The sequence below is a fragment of the Hipposideros armiger genome, unplaced genomic scaffold (assembly GCF_001890085.2).
Source record: "Hipposideros armiger isolate ML-2016 unplaced genomic scaffold, ASM189008v1 scaffold_499, whole genome shotgun sequence".
In the NCBI taxonomy this organism is placed as follows: domain Eukaryota; kingdom Metazoa; phylum Chordata; class Mammalia; order Chiroptera; family Hipposideridae; genus Hipposideros; species Hipposideros armiger.
Window position 1 is genome coordinate 1,355,117 of NW_017731849.1, and position 17,850 is coordinate 1,372,966.

General features: G+C 37.5%; 1 protein-coding gene across 1 annotated transcript in view; it reads right to left on the reverse strand.

Annotated features, from left to right (window-relative positions):
* Positions 1-17,601, reverse strand: part of PTCHD4 (patched domain containing 4) — a 135,982-nt gene extending 118,381 nt beyond the window's left edge. The window contains exon 1 of the mRNA XM_019667526.1: positions 17,124-17,601. Coding sequence (XP_019523071.1) covers positions 17,124-17,427 — 304 coding nt within the window. The 5' untranslated portion in view covers positions 17,428-17,601. The remainder of the gene's footprint in view (positions 1-17,123) is intronic.
* Between the last annotated feature and the right edge of the window lie 249 nt (positions 17,602-17,850).

Below are 17,850 nucleotides of genomic sequence, written 5' to 3' on the forward strand. Positions count from 1 at the left end.
TCACAAAGTTAGAAGCAAACATCTAACGTTCAAACATACAAAAGGAATAAAGGTATAATAAAATATATTAAGTCAATCCAAAAGATGGCTACAAAGAAAGTGAAAAAAAATATATAGTTGGAAATATATATGAGACATGAGACAAATAGAAAGCACAAATGAAAAGGTAGATTTAAATCCAAAAATATATGAAATTATATTAAAGGAACTAAAGGGACTAAGCTCTTCAGCTAAAAGACGAAAATCATTAGACAGGAGAAATCTTCACATCCAACTACATGCAATTCACAAGACACATATAGAAAATCTACAAAAATGTTACTACTAAAAGAATGAAAAAACATGTACTTAAATATGAACAAAAGATTTTAATGAAGCTATATTAATATTAGAAAATAAATTTTCAAGCTAAAAGTATTTATAGAGATGGAAAATAAGTTTACCCTGAAAAAATATTTAGTTCATTAAGGAGGTATAATAATATGTATATTTGTATGCACATTATATAACAGGTAATGAAACTATACAGAAAAGCTAAAAGCTGATTACCTTAAAAGTCAGGATAATGGTTATTGCAAAAGAGGGGAGTACGATTAGAAAAAGATATTCAAGAGGTTTCTGGCATGCTGGTGATGCTCTAATCCTTAATCTGAGCAGTATTTAAACAAATGTTAACATATAACCACTAGTTAAAAAAATAGCATGCATACAGGCGTTATACATATTCTTCATGTAGGAAAATTCTTGGGTTATTAAATGCAAAACCACAATGCATAACAATATACTTTATACAGAGTCATCTTGCTTTATACATTTACACATTTACCTATCTAAAGATATAGATTAGACAATTAAGTTCATGAACTCATCCTAGAAAAAGTGCTACATACTTCATTGCTGAATATCAATCACTATGGTCACCTTCGAAGTACTCCCCTTGGGAAGCTATGCACTGTCACCAGCGCGTAGTCCACCCTTCAAAGCAATTTTGGAACTCTTTTTCTGGAAGGGCTATCAGAGCTGTTGTATTTCCCTTGATGTCCTGAATGGCATCAAAATGCCTTCCTTTCAATATTTCCTTTATCTTCAGGTAAAAGAAAGAAGTCATTGGTGGCAGATCAGGTGAGTAGGGAGGGTGTTCCAATATAGTGATTTGTTTACTGGCTAAAAACCCTCACAGACAGTGCCCTGTGAGCTGGTGCATTGTTGTGATGCAAGAGCCATGAATTGTGGGCAAAAAGTTCAGGTCGTTTTTTTGTCTAACTTTTTCATGCAGCATTTTCAGCACTTCCAAATAGTAAAATTGGTTAACTGTTTGTCCAGTTGGTACAAATTCATAGTGAATAATCCCTCTGATATCAAAAAAAGTTAGCAACATCGTTGCAACAAGTTCGCGAATGTAATTGTCAGACCTTGTATACATGAAATTTTTATCAACAGTTATCTCTGGATGGTGATTTTATATTTCCTTTTTCTTTCAATGTTTTCCTATAATATGCATTGTTTTTGTAATAAGAGAAAAATGAATTTAAAAAAACCTACTACTCAGGAATAGAAAATAGGTTTCTAGAGAGAAGAAAGGCTGGTAGAAAGATATGTGTCAACTTTGAAAATGGAAAATGAATAGCTTTGTGGAAAATGAGACATAGATACTCAATGAGAAGGAAATACTTGGAAAGCAGCAATGCTGTAAAGGACTTCAGGGTGAGTATGGACAGCAAATTAGATAGAAGCTTGCAGTGCTATGTGCCAGGAATGAGAGCCAATGTTTATTTATAGCTGCAAAAGTACAGGCACCATGGCACAAAACAAGGACAGGCAGCCTCTTTTCATATATATTTGGAAAATCCGACTGTAAGGCAACAATTTTATAGCAAACTATCTTTAGTTTAAACTAGGTACAAGGAAGAAAATAGCCACTGTGACCTAAAAATCATTATAATGATACGGAATTCTCCGGAGATAATTTCTCATTCTTGTTTCAACAAGGGCATAGCTTTGGTTAATGGTAGCCCCAAACTTTACCAAGGGTGATGGTAAAAACATGGATATTTGAACATTTTTCTTTAGAATCTTTCTCAAACACGACTTATCACAATAGCCATGAAAGATACAAAAATAAGTCTGCATAGGAAGCTTGCAAACTCTAAAACTTCGACTTACTGGAGAAAGCAAAGTACAGAAATTATAAAAGTAGGAGAAATGAATGCTGACACAAGACTGGCCTTTAAAAGGAGATACAATGCACAATGTCCAAAGGACATCATGAACTTTAGATGTCCAAAATAGCAAGCAGAATATGGCAAGAGGTGTCTAGGTGTCAGTTGATAATCGAAGTCAGATAGGCAATTCAGGCAGCTCCTAGGTCCTCTGGTGGGCAGGAGTTAAGTTGATGGAGAGTAGAAGCCAGTGTCCTGGAAGAAGGCTGGTTGGCATGAGTGAGGCAGTGACTTAAGGCAAGCAGTTGGACTTCAGTGTAGAACTTCAAATCCAGCAAGATAACGTGGTGCTGTATCGTATCTCACAAGAAACAGAAAGGCTTGGCTGAGATAGAGCTAGAGAGGGACATAGCTCTCCCTTGGATAGGATAAACAAAAAAGACCATAATTGAGAGACTACTTACAGATGTGTGGACAGAGTCATTTTTAAAAAAAGGAATATTGATGTATGCAAAGACTATCAAAAGCAGGAAGCTGTTACCACTTGTAAGTCGAAAGGAATAAGGGAGGTAAACAGTATTATCAGTGTCCAGTAAGGACTGTAGATACAGGAGTGTGGCTGCCTGTCGGAGGCTGAAGTTGTTGCCAGAGAAAGAGTGTCAAAATAGGGAGGAAAAGAGCAGGAAACAAAGACCTTCACCTCTTTTTCCTTCTGCCCTACTATCTGTTGGTGTTACGCCTTTATTGGCCAAACCCAGCCCAAAGCCAGGGGACAGGGGGTTCTGGGTGATGCAGGCCATAAAAACCAATCTTCCAGGGAAGAGAAGGGTAGAAAAGAAAGTGCGTTAGTGGTGATGGGGAGTGCAAACAGAAAGTAATCTGCCCAAGTACTGTGTGAGGAACGCAAGGCAAAGACCAGTTATGTATAGTGGGCGTATGCCTGAGCTGTCCTTCATTCAGTCAGCCCCCAAATAACTTCAAAATACTTCCTGTATTGTGCCTGTCCCACTACTAGTTGCTGACGTTACAAAAACAGTAAGTGATCCTTTCTAATGAATGCTTTGCTGTCCTGCATGGAAGAGAAGATAGCACATAACAGGGCTAAGCAAAAAAGAAAATCAGTCATTCTTGGGTTTGGAAGTCAGTAAAAAAATGCTATAGAGCAAGAGACATTTAAGCCTTGAAAACCAGAACATGGGAGAGAAAGAAGGGAATTCATGAAGAAAGGAACATCATGAGACATGAAACAGCCTTGGGTATTTGGACATGTAGCAGTTTAGTTTTGGTCAGAGCAAAGAATGTGAGAGAGACTGGAATTAGAAGCTCTGTAGAGATTTAGCTCATGGGTCTCCTTGGATGAACCTCTCTCCCTTGGCCAGACTGTTATAGAAACACATCAGTGCTGAGCTGAGTGTTTGGGTGGAGTCGGGGAATACAGGAACGCTCACACAATGTGCCACTCATTCAGGGTTTTCATCTCTCAGAGTAAGATTAAGAATTAGCAGAATGGGCAAAAGGTTAAACAGATTGGAATAAATAACATATCCCCCCCCAAAAAAAAACACACCCCACAATATCATAGAAAGCTCACAGGGGAAAATCATAGAAAGCTCACTTGGAAACCATCAAAAGATGGTCACTCTGATGATTAAATTCACTTTATTAATAAATAGTCAAAGGAGGAAGAATGTCTCCTAGCCCCAACAGAAACACTGTTTACTTGGTTCATTTACTAACATTGTCAGTGGTGTTGATTCATCTCAGAGAGAAAGTTTATTAGCAAAAGAAGATGGCCAGCATAGCGTGGTATGCATCTGCAATGTATATAAACTTTCCAGGGAAAAATTACACTGGACCTGAGAAGAATGGATAGGTATTTTGGCAGCATTCTTTGAGGGGTACAAGGAAATCCATCAGACATCACTATGCTATAATTTATGCTCATCACAAAGCCTTCAGAGCAATAATTGGTCTTTTTTATGTATCTTGAGAGAGGGAAGCCTGGTTAGGGGACATGTGTAAAGCATTTTTTGGAAAGCTTACCAGAACAGAAGTTCTAGCTAATATATTATCTTTTGTCAACTTAATTAAGAGAATCTGGCTTTATAACTTTGTCTTTACAATATATTCCCTGACCTGTAAGACAGACATTCTAACCCTGGAAGACAGTAAATTCTACCCTTTGGAGTCTCTTGGCAGTCTCACTCAGTTTTCCCTGCCAACCATACAATGTCATTACTTCTATCCCTTTAGAGTTTTTGCATCTGAAAAATAGGTTGACTTATTTATTTACTTACTTATTTGTTAAATGTCTGGGTATGAAAATACTGGCTTGAAAATAATTGAATCTAAGAAGCAAGTCTGCAGTTTTTAAGTCATTTTTACCTGTTTGGGACTTTGTTTTTTCTCAAAAAAAAGCAATGGCATAAGCCTTTATGCTTTTTCAGCCTTCAATGTTCAAGAGTTTGAGTTGCAGCATTTGCCTACATGGAGCACTGCAGAAAATTCCATTCTGGTTGGCAATGACAGCTCTCCTGCATCAGTGATAGTTTTTCTTGGAATGTTCTGACATGATAGTCAAGTGAACGCCAATGAATGAGGATACTTAAGGTTGCTTGTGATAGACATGCATTTGAGGAAGGCTGAGATGTCCACACTGGAGAAGTGGCAGTACCTGACATATTCATGATTCTACCATGTGCTGGATAAATTGATGTCTCTGTCATTGCCCTGCCTGCTTAACTATTCAAGCCTGGTTCACAATGTGATTCAAGAGGTAAAAAGCAAGGGCAGAACATGTTAGGCAACATACGGCTTATTTATAAATTGTTCCATTTTAGAAGTCTAAACTAGCATTTCAGCTACTCTTGAGATAAAAAAGATCACCAAAATGGGTCCATATGCTTCTCACCCTGAGTAAAATTGTGTTGCGTAACAGTTCTCTTCCTCATTCCTAAACCCAAACTACCACTGGAGGAAGCTCATTAGCAGTGAAAAGTGCAATAGATGGAGGTGGATGCTAAGAACATGCTGAATCTTTAGGAGTCAGGATATAACAACTACTAATGTTGGACAGTGCTATACAATTAAAAGTACATACCTCAAATGCTTGGAATAAAACTCAACTTCTTACTTGTTTGCTAAGATCTGCTCCCTTTCCACCTCCTTCACAGTCTACAAAGACCGGTTAGTAAGATAATATCTTGGCTAATTAAAAATTTCTGTCCCAGGAGGTCCATTTCACATCTACAACAGAAGATCAATATAAGGAAATTAAGGTGAAAGAATAACATATAAAAAAATAGGGACATTAAGATAGCCAAGCTAAAAACAACCAGAAGTTTAGACTTCTCTTTATCTGAGAACTTCCGCAGTCATAAAGCCATCAATAAGTCAATGTTTGCAAAATGCCTACTATGCACACCTTGGGCTAGACAATGGAAAAGATGCTAAGTAAACCCAATTCCGGCTCCCAATGAGCCAAAAATCTAGATGACGTGACACATAGCCTAAGTGTCAAGTAAATTATCCACTGATTAAAGAAAGGTGCAAGAGATGCTAAAAAACAATTAGCCCAACTTCTCATCTGATGAAAGAGAAAACATGGGAGACCCACAGAGAAGAAGTCACTTAGCAGGTAAGAGAAAGGAATTGGACTGGACTCCAAGTCTTCTGACTCCAGCCTCTAAGCATACGGATTTTCACATCATTGGACAACCTTTTCTTAAAGGAAATAACTGCTATCACCAAAATCAGGGTGGCTGCAATTAATGTAGCTGAGAAACCCCAATTGAGCATTGTCGATGCCATAATAATGCCCTTTCTCTTCTAGCAATGGGGTCATTTGGGGAAGGCTTTTGATGGGTTTAATTACCCCAAGTAAAACAGGCCCTGTGGCAAAAGCAACTTATTGAGAAACATTTCCAATACCATAACATAATCATTAAAAACCTTTAGCCAACCTTCGAGTCTTAAAGGGCCCAGGATGTGCTAAGCACAGGGCTGGCTCACATCTGGGAAAATGAAAGTGCCCAAGAAATAACACCTTATGTCCCTGGCAACCCTGCCCTTTCCTAAATCCAGATATACTGCCTCCAGCAGAACCAAGAGGAGCAACTACCTATGTTTCTGATGAGTGATTCCCATCAAAAAATCCCCATCTATCAGCACGATCTGCTTAGGACATTAGTCTAAAGAAGATTCTAGAGAGGGCTTTTTCTAAAAATGTTGACTGTGGCCCACATTAGGAAATACATCTTACATCATGATCTGTTATACACATACATATTAAACTGAAACAAAAAGTATGACACAATACTTTTCTATGTGTAACACCTTTTGATATTTCCTATTCCTTTCTATTCTCCTTAAGTGATATAGAAATGTGGATAATACATTAAACTGATTTAATGATGTTAACGGATCATAACCCATTTGAGAAACACTAAGAGACCATGCATTCATTAATTCCACATATATTTATTGAGTGCCTATCCTAGGCCAACTGTTATTTAAAGCATTGAAAAACACTTTTCCTTGTTGACACCATATAATAAGTCTGGCTACCCAAAACACCATGCTGAAAAAGCCACATTTAGATGCTATGTTCAACAACTCCAACTGAGATTATCCTTCAGAAATCCTAGATGTAGTAGCAGCCATGTGAGCAAAGATGCCATCTTGGAAGTGGTTGATCTAGCTCCAGCAATTCCATCCCTCTGACATTCAAGTCACCCTCAGCTATTTAAGTCATCTCAGCTGAGACTCTAGACATTATAGGGTGGGAAGAGTTGACCCCATTGTGACCTTTCCAAATTACTTACCCACAGAATCCACAAGTGTAATATCATGGTTATTTCACACTACTAAGTTTCATGGTGTTTGTTTTACAGCAATAGTTAACCAGAACAGACACCAACTTAAAACAATTTTCTAGCCCCACTAAGAATCATAATATTTTGAGACTATCAATTTTTTATTATGAAGATGATGAGGGATTAATCCTCATTGTCTTTATTGTTTGGCTTAGTTTATGTGGAAAAGACAGTTGATGCTCATAAAAAACCCCATTTCCTTTCCATCCTTCTCTACCAAGCCCTTGCAGTTAGTTTATGGCTATCTGTCCAGTTCTGTCCAATAGAATATGGTAAGAGGTAGCTATATCACTTTGGGTACAGTTACAAGGATGGGTGATTTCTCTAACTCTTTTCTCTTTTGGACTAGAGCACAAACTCTGGGAAGACAGAGATGCAAGATGGAGGCATCCTGGATCCCTGATTCTGTTTGAAAAGAGTTGCCAAAGAGAGCTTCCTGACCCACACCACACTGCGATATGAATAATAAATAAATCTTTGTCATAATTTAAGGCATTATTTGTTATTGCAACATCGTCTAGCTGACCTTAACCAGTATAATTTCCATGATCTGTCACTACAGTCACATTGCATACATTATAAACCCTCTCATTTTTTTTCTGGGATTTTTTTTTTAATTCATCTCAATGCCTACTCACCTCCTCTCCCAAGCTGCTACACTAAATGACTGGGCAGGGAAGGGATGGGTCTCAGCAACTATGCTGATTTCTTTTTTTTTTTTTTTTAATTTATGTACACACACTTCAAGTGGACCCTTATTGCTTTCTAGTTATTCTCCTAAATTTTATTCTTTAATTCCTACTCTAATTTTCCAAAGTGACTCTTTCAAACTCCCTTCACTTTCTTCTCAACACCTCCTTTCTCAAATTTATTCTCAGCTGATGACTTGCTTCACATAACACTGACAAAGTTGAAGCCACAGAAAATAATTTCCACATGCTCCCACCCCCACATGTACCAATCTAACTGGATCTGTCCATATATTTTGTCTTCCCTTTTCTTTTCTTTTTTTTTAAACAAAATTAAACAGATTTCTTTATTGCTCATGTGCATTCATGGTGAGTTTCCCAAACATTTGATAGGGACCAGCCCTTCCTAGCCAACATATTTCTCAGGAACTAGTGATGTGCTTGTAAACTAGAGGCTAGGAAACTTTCTGCAAAGTTACAGATAGTATTATGAGCCTTGCAGTGTCTTCCCTTTTCTTAATTGTAGATGAGCCATTTATGCTCTTACATAGTCAATTGACTCTACTTGAAGCTCTGAATCCAGTTCCATCTCTCCTACTCAGTGATATTGCTTCTGCAATTTCCTTCTCTCTCTGCTTTACTATGAAGCTTTCTTTCTTTACTGCACATTCCCATCATCATATAATCATTGTTATTTCCCTTTATTGCAAAACTCCAGAAAAAAATGATCTTTACTCACTGTCTTTACTTCCAATCTTCCAAGCTCCACTGAACCTCTTTAAATTACCTTCATCACTCCTCCAAAGCAGATCTTGTCCAAGCCACCAATGACCTTTAAATTGCTAAATAAAATGACCATTTCTCACTTCTCATTGGACACAGCATCTTAGCAGCTTCTGGAACAATTGATCCTTTGTTCCCTCATGAAACACTTTCTTTACTTGACTGCTGGGACAATATTCTCTTTCGGTTTCCTGCTATTTCACTGCCTGATTATTCTTAGTATCATTGTCTGAGTCATCCTCGTCTTCCTAAACTCTAAGCATTAGAATGGTCCCAATGTCAGATTTTAGACTTTTCCTATTTTGTATTTGTATTTATCTTTCTAGTTGATCTTATCAGATTCCATTTATTTCATTATTACTTATGCCACGATGAATCCAAATTTATGCTTTCAGCTCCAACTTAGGGATTTTACTTCTGAACCTGATCTATATACTGTCTTATATAGTTAAGTTCACATTTTCCCACATAGATATTTAATAAGTATCTCTAACATAGCAGATACAAAACTAAAACCTTGATATTTTCTCCCCCACAACTTATTCCTTCCACAATCTCCCTATGGCCATAAGTGGCAACTGCTTTCTATTATTAATAGTTTTTCAACCCTCAAAGCTTGGGGTCATACTTGACTTTTCTTTTTCTTACATACCATAGACAGTCCTTCAGCAAATCCTGTCAATTCTATTTTCAAGTATATATACTGAGTTTAATCCCTTTTTACCACTATCACTACTCCCATGGTATTTCAAAGCGCTATTATTTCCCATGAAGATTTTTCAATAACCTCTTACATAGTCTCCCTATAACCATTTTTCTTCTAGTGCAGACAAATTTCCATACTGTAGCCGAAGATGCTACAAGTAAGTACAAAGGTGTTTCAAAACAAATCAGATCACGTTTTCCTGTCTCAAAATGCTTCAGATAGCTTTCTATCTAAAGTGTTAAGTTCTCAGTACCCTACAGGACCTGGCCCTATAGTACTTCCTTAACCCTATCCCATAATACTAAGACAGTTGCCAACTCTGCTCCACCCACACTCTTTCTTGCTCTTCCTTAACCTCACTCACTGAGCAAGGCCCATCTCAGAGCTTTTGCACGGATAGTTCTCTTTGTGTGGGACACTCTTTTCTCAGGTTGCTTGTGGTTCCTTCTTTACTTCATTTAGCTCTCTGCTTCATTTTTTATGTTTTAGAAAGGCTTTTCTCTGACCGCCTCTGCTATTTATCCCTAACCTGTTTTATTTTTATATTTTATATCACTTTATCAACAATATAACATAGCTTCTATTTATTTGCTTATTGTCTCATGCCTCTCCTTTGCAGGCCTAGAATGTGAGACCCATGCAGGCAGCAATTTGATCAGCTCTGTTCAATACCTTTGACTCCGGAACCCAAAATACCTGGAATATAGTAGGTGCTCAAGAAATATCTGAATACATTAATTTAAAAAAATGAATGCAAAGCTCAGTTTTGGATGATGAATTAAAGTCTCATATCTGGAACTCTGGATTCACATAAAAAAAACAAGTTGTCTGCATGTGTCCAGTGGCATCAAGCTGACTAAAGTAAGACTTATGGAATATAAAACAAACTCAGGATGGACAGCAAAAATAATAGTGATTTTAGGTTACCAAATTCCCTGGCAACTATCCACAGAAAATCTGCAAGATACAGCAGGAGCCAGCTTGGTGTCTGTGGGTGACATTAGCCCCTATGTCTCCTGCCAGAAAGAGGAGACACATCCACATAAAGTAAATGAGGTAAAAAAAAAAGAAAAGAAAAGAAAGAAAGAAAGGAAAAGAAAGAGAAAATTAAAGAAAGAAAGAAGAAAAAAGAAAAATGGCTGGCAATGGGTTATAAATTAAATCAGTGGCATTTTCATTGTTGTGCTTGTATAGAGAAAGGACATGAAGCCTGGAACTAAATGGGACCATTTTAGGTGGTTTTAAAAAATTATTATAAGTCTGGATTCCTCTTTCTGGTGTCTCTTCTAGAAAAAATCCATATGCCTATGATTACTTTCTTTTCTATACCTAAATCTGTAATATACAATTTGACAAATATAAATTTACTTATGGGGACACCAGGAAAAAATACACAAAACGACACAGGTTTTAAAAATGCAGGACATAGAGGTACAGTGTACCTGACTCTGAAATGACATTGGGGCTATTAAATGGACGAAAGGTCATAAAAAAGGACAAGCAGATGCAGTACAGAAGGAAGTTAGGTGGTCAGAAATAAGATGACTGAAGATCAGAACACCGTAAGCAATATACTGGCTTCAGGGATAAGTTCTAATGGGGATGCATGGTTTGAATCTTGGAGCGTAATAGAGTGAATATCCGCTACCTCAGAGAAATCTGTGTAGGAAGACAGTAATAGAAATGGAAGTTCACAAAAGGAGTTGGGCCTCTTTCCCTTACACCCAACTACCTTAGGATCATGTAGCTTTGACACCATGTAATCAGTAATTCATCAAAGGACTAGTTTCACTAATGCTGTGTGTACCACCAGGAGATATAGATCTGCCAAGCTCAGCTTACTGAGGCTTAACATCGCTTCCACCTCACCACTTTCATCAAGATGTGCTTTCTGTATCTCACAGCTTTGTGAGCCTGAGGCTCGCATGTACACACACACAGATACACACACACACACACACACACACACACACACACACACACAAAGTCAACAAAGGAGAATAAAGATTAGAGGTTTGAGGATAATATATACCTTAAATGTTTTTATAAAGGAATGATCAAATTCTTACTTCCATTGAAGAATAAAATGAATAATATTATAGGATCTTTGAAATTTAAGACTGAAGAGTCCAAATTTTTCATTTAATATATGAAGAACTCAGACAAAGGGACAAAAAGACAACATACAACTTGCCCAATAAAACATATGAAGTTAGTGGAAAAGCTGGGATAAAAACTCAGATGTCCTAGCCCTGTGGAGTAGTTCTTTCATTTCACTAGTTTTTACCCTGCTATCTCTACTATTACAATAACTTTACAAGCAAACAAAACAAGCTCCCCCTTGACAGAGCAAATATCTTGAATAAGTATCCATTTATAGGTCTATAGTTATTATGTTTCAGGTAGCAGAAAAGTTTCTTTTAGAATATTGTAGGGACTTGAATTGCAGGAATACTGAAGAGTAACCGTTCATCAGCCTTCCTAGAGTCTGCACTCACACTGTCCAGGATTGATTTATGTGATCAGAGATCACTTAGAGAGGAGCAAGTGTGAAAAGCGTGTGTCACAGGGTCTGGACTTTACCTTCATTGTGGCTTTCAGTGTTCTTATTATTTCTTTAAGGAATGGAAACGCCACTCTGATTTTGTAGAGCCTGTGATACAATTCAGCATCACCAGAGACAGATTTTTTTTCCTTCTTATTTGTATGGAATATAAAATCCTATATATTATAAACTTTTCCTGATAAATCCTTCTATTACCCAATTAGATTGCCACTAGTTAGAAAAAGCCCTAATATGCTGTAAGATATCTAATTTGTCAATCTTAAATGAGTTATGTTTCATTTGTGATTCATGCTATATGATTCTTATAAATCTTACATTATTATTTGAAGTCAAGAGATTGAGCCCAAAAAACATAATAAATATAAATNTATCTCTTCCTGGTTCCATCTCCTTTCTCCCCCACTCCTGCCTAGCTGTTTTTCCTGCTCTCTTTTTTCCTCCCCACCCCCAAACCCCCACCGATTTCTCTCCTAGTTTTCCTCCTCTTCCCCCTCCCATCTCTGTCCTTCCTTTATTTGAAAGACAACTACCTCAAAGCCATAGTGAGGGATAATTATTGAACTATGTCAGTAAAATATTAGATAAAGAATACAAGGCTTGCCTAAGTCCATTTTATCTTCACTAAATTACCTTTTCTTTTTAATCCCTAAAAGGACAGACATGCTTTGAAAGTATCATGTGTGATATACATTCTAATGAGATCCGTGCAACTGTTCTCTACTACTACCAAGATATTCAGCCTCTAAGATATTAAAATAATTGGAAGCTTTTTGATAAAGCTAAGAAAATAACTACTCTCCTATCTTGCAGCTCCATGTGGGAGTTAAATATTACTTCTTTCAGCACAGATGAGGGTATAAAGGCTCACCTTTGCAAGTGTGTTAACATTTTCTGGGCTGATGTGATATATTTTAGTCAAGCACATGGGCTAATCTTTGTATTAAACAATATATTCTTGTATGTCTAGCAAAGAGCATCTGTATGCCTTTGGGAGATAAACAATTAAAAATTAATAAAACTTTTAAGATACACCCAAATGAAAAATTAACTCAAAAGCAAAGTACCTGTTTTTCTCTGCTTGATAATTTAATGACTGCAAAGATAATCTAAAAATCTTTAAAGATTTAGAAAATAACTTTGTCTTTATTGCTTGAGAAGAAAAACACCACCTCTGGTTCTCTTTGTTTAAAGTTAATATTCAGGTTGTCTTTGTTTAAAGCTAATATAAAGCTAACNTAGGCCTTTTTACAAAGTAGCACTTTTTCTGGACTGCTGAGGGATTCTTGGAGAAAAGCTTACTTCCTAGAGATGCATCGTGGTTGAAAGTGATCTATTTATTCTAATGATTCCTATAAATCCAGTAAATTAAAACAATATCTGCATTGAGTGTCTGGGAAGGTAAATTGTTAGTCTACGTGCAGAAAACAAGGACAAACAAATGGAAGATAAAGTCTCTTCCTTGGAAGAGTTTATACTTTTGTTACAGAAACAAAGCACGTAAATAACATGGCCAAAAAAAAATCAATCAATCAATAAAAATAAAGCAGCATAGAGCGTTACAACACAGAAGACATTGCTGAAGAATCAAGATAATTGCTGAGGGCTGCAAAGTTATTTACATACGGCATGAGCTCAACCATGTAAAAATAAATATGCACATATAGATACTCAAAGGAAATCATCAAAATTTTAACATTGGCTTTTCTTTGATATAAAATTATAGGTTATGTCTGCTTTCTTGGTTAGTTAAGCTATTTTATATTTCAAAAAACTTGTTAACTCATCCACAAAAATAATAAAAACAAGTGTGTTTAGGGAGCTGAAGAAAGGGTAGATAGAAATGGGTAGAATAAATTAGGTACACCTTCTAATCAAATTTCACTTAGGCAGAGAGGGAGGGCCAAGAACCAGGACTCTTATTTCCAGGTTTAAGTTATAAGCAACCTGCCTTGTGGCATCTAGGTCAACTTGAGATCTGATAGTTCATTATTCTTCATGAAGGACTGTGGTTTTGTCTCTTAAAACATGAATAATAATAGTCTACTTAAAGTTATAGGTAATGTGGACAAAAAAAGGCTACGTCCTAAATCTCACAAGTTCAGGGTAGGCCAGCATGGTGGGTCCTACAAACTCAGAGACCAAAATTAACCATATAGGATGGTCTGAACATAAAAATTCGTAACTAAATCTGGGTCATGGCAGAAGTCACATCTTGGGCCTGTAGCTTTCTAGACAGAAGACTATCTTTACCTTACGTGAGCCTGTCTATTGTCTTTTTGCACGTAAGATAACACACCCTTGGAATGTCAGAGTAATCCCCCTTTTTTGGACCCCTCAGGGCACAATCCACCACACCAGAGCACCAGGCCACGAAACCCCTCATTGTTATCTTATTCCCCAAGTAGCATCTCTATGTGCTGTCAATATTACTTATCAACTATCCTGTTCTCACCAATGTAAAAAAAGTATGTCTCCCTCCAAATTGCTTTTTATCCAATCCCACCCCCTTAATCTACCACCAATGGATTTCATGTAACCCTCCTTACATCTCCTCCTTTGATTTGAATGTATAAAATATCTATAAAACTGCCATTCTCCAAAGCATTTTCTTAATCTGTTGAGATTTTGATTCCAGACAATTGTCATCAGTTTGGCTCAAATAAACTCATTAAAATTATCTGCAGGTTTGGACGTTTCTTACATTGACAGTAAGTAACAGCTGATTCCTGGGTGCAAGGGTAAGATAAAGTGCCCACACACACTTACATCTGGAGAGGATCTGACCTTATACCTGACTAAATGGTGTTTTCAAAGAAAAGATTATGAGGACCTTGGTGGCTCAATATCACTTTTTTTTTTATATTAAACTTGAGTTCCAAACTGGCCCTCATGGGGTTCCTTTTAATTTTTCTCTTTGTATCTTTCCTTCCTGTGCACTTTTTTCGTTTAATTTGAAAACAAAGGTCAAATTATTTGACCAACCAAATGAAAAAAACAAAAGCTGGTTTATTTCTTTCTTGAATTATTCAGATAATTGTAATTGCAGAGGTCTAGATTATGAGGTTGATTAAAATTTCCAAGAAATATGCCATTAATTTATGCAATTTGGAGATAGTGTTGCCATTTACAAATTCCATTTTTCTAATTTCTATTTTGCTTTGATTTCCAAGATTGTATCAAATTTTCATCAATAGGGGCCTCTTCTGATAACAAATGAATGTTTTCTTTTACCACTGTTACCTGTTTTATCACTCCAACTAGTCTTTCCTGTTCATTGGAGATAGGAAATGAAGGTTGTACCTTTTACAAGCTAAAGGNCATATAACATATATTGTAATTGTCCTCTGGACTTATAAAAAGTTAGATGGGATTAAGGGAGAGAATACTTAATCAGGAGTCACGTGACCTGAGTTGCTGTGTGCATTTCATACTAATTGGATAAGAAACTCTTGTTTGATTCATTTCCCCTTCTAGGTTTCAGTCTTTTCATCTATAAAATGAGCATGCATGAACATATGAGTAAATGTTTATATGATACTGAAGACATTTTTCAGCTTTATTATTCTATGAAAGTATGATCTATAAAGCTACTCTGAAGAGATCCAAATGTCAGTATGATATCATTGTAAACTAATAGAGCCATAAATTGATTATTTTTACATCTGGACAAAATTTTACCAATCACGGGGTGGAACTATTTTGTTTAATAGATGAGCAAACTTAAAGGCTCAGAGAAGACAAACCTGCCAGTCAAAGGGATGAACCCAGGGTTCCAACTCAGTTTTTCTGATTCCAAATCCAGTACTTTCTAGAATCCTATGGGGGTGATTTCAGGGAAGCCATATCGGCTTCCACTCCCCACTAAATGCTATTTATTATTAAAACTATTTCACATGTAGAGTCCCTTTTCCAAACATGTTCCTCTCCAGTAAACCAATGGCCTACCACTTAACACACATGCTAATTCAACTTCCTCCTTTCCCAATAAATACCTCTTGCACAAGTTCTGATACTCTTTTAAGTGCAAAAATCACTTTTATGTCTCAATGAAGATAAATCTTAGAATAAAAATATGACAAGGTGGTAACATATTACTTTCAATGCTCTCCTGTTTCCAGTGTTTCACTGTATTGAACTGTCATCACTAACATGAGATGAATTGAAGTCCCTAACTCATATCCTTGTGTACACTTTAGCTCTTCTTCAATATGTTCTCCCCATTTAAACCAGATGTATTTGCTCAATTCGAAATGAAATTACATCATGTGTGCACTTAAAACCTTCTGCTGGCTTCTGCTGGCACTGGGAATAAAACAGAACCCGTTACCAGGCCTGCGAGGCCTTGCATGGACCATTGCTGGTTGAGACCTCACATCTTGTCTCCTATTATTCTTCCATCATCAACTTTGCTCCAGCTTTTCAGGGCTACTTCCTCATGGAGATTTTAGCTTCAAAGACAGCATTTGAACCACATGGTCTAAACCAGACACCTTTTTCTCCCAATCACTCCATTGATATAGTCATATTTTTATCTTCTGCCTACTAATGATTTCTATGCAAAGTGATCTTTATTTAACCATTTAGTAGTTCCTTTTCTGTCTCCTCCACTAGACTATGTCATGCCATTGAGAGCTGGCAAGTCTCGTATTTTGCTCACTGATAATTTCCATGTGCCTAGAACAAAGCCTACTATATAATCAAGACTTCATAGTATTTAACTCAGTGAGTTCACTGTAAGGTATATATTACTAATCATACATTATTTTTTTAGAGACTACTTTGCTAAGAACAGGAAAGGTAAGACACAGCTCAAAGTATCTGAGGACAGTAGGACCTCAGATGAACAGAGGTGTATATAGAAATTAGAGGTGGGTGCATAAGAAAATCAACTCATCTTTTCTTTCAATCTGCTTAGCCTAGTGTAACATTTCTTCCAAATTCATTTTCTCTTCAATTTCCATTGCACACCAAGCATGTGCAGTAAGCCAGTCAACAGACAGGGGGACTTAGTGAGCACTTAGAAAAAGGATTTGTAGGCACTATGGCTGAGGCAAAGAACAGCACAAGATATTCTAGGAACTGAAGGAAGGGATGGGCTTGAGGCCAGAGAAAAAAGCAGAGCCTNACATTAAATTCCCCAACATAAATGAGACAATGGCATGGCCAGCCCATAATTTCCTATAAAGGCCCAATAAGGAAAACAGTCACCACCCCAAGTAAAATTTTCCATAATCACTCAGACGCCCCAATGCAAGATTCAAACAGATTTCCACCTGAGAATTCAAGAAATGTACTACCTTGCCCCAAACCGGTAAGAAGCCGATTACCCCAAGGACGGATAGTTACCCATGGCGAAGAAGGGGATCCCCAGCAGGGTGGAGTTGTACTTCCCGTCGGTGACAAAGAAGATCCCTGCTGCAGTGACGATGGAGATGCACACTGTGAGCACCCCAAGGAGGCCAAGGAAGGGCTTGCTGCGCAAACAGTCCTTCATGGAGCTGGAGAGGGTGGCTGTGGTGAGGATCAGCACGAGGCTCACCAGGACCTTGCTCCTGGCCAGGATGCTGGTCTTATGAAAGTCTCTCCAGAGGCTAAAGGATGCTAAAGAGTAGAGCTGGAGGTCCTGGTGCTCCTCCTGGAGCTTCCTCATCAGCTTACAGAACTCATTCTCCCACTTCTCCCCTATGAGGTCTTGGGTGGCAGAACCATAGGTCTGGAGGTAGTAGGTGATTTGAATGGCTCTGGCTGACTTGACCCGCTGGTCCTTGCTGTTTGGCACTTCCACTACCCCGCCCAGTTGGTGTCCAATAAAACTGTTCCTCCCATCCTTGAAAACAGAAAAGGAGAGACTTCAGTTACCAGGGAGATGCACATCCTGGGGAACAGTTTCTTACTCTACATGGAGGAGCACAAGGAAGGCAGAGCAATTGTGGAACTGATGTGGGTGGAGTGACATGTTAGGATTTTATGTTCAACCTTGTAGAGTCGCAAGGGATACCATGCAGGGTGATTAGGATTACAAAAGATGCAAAGAGTGTTATGAAGCTATGCATGTCTTTCCGCATGCATAGGA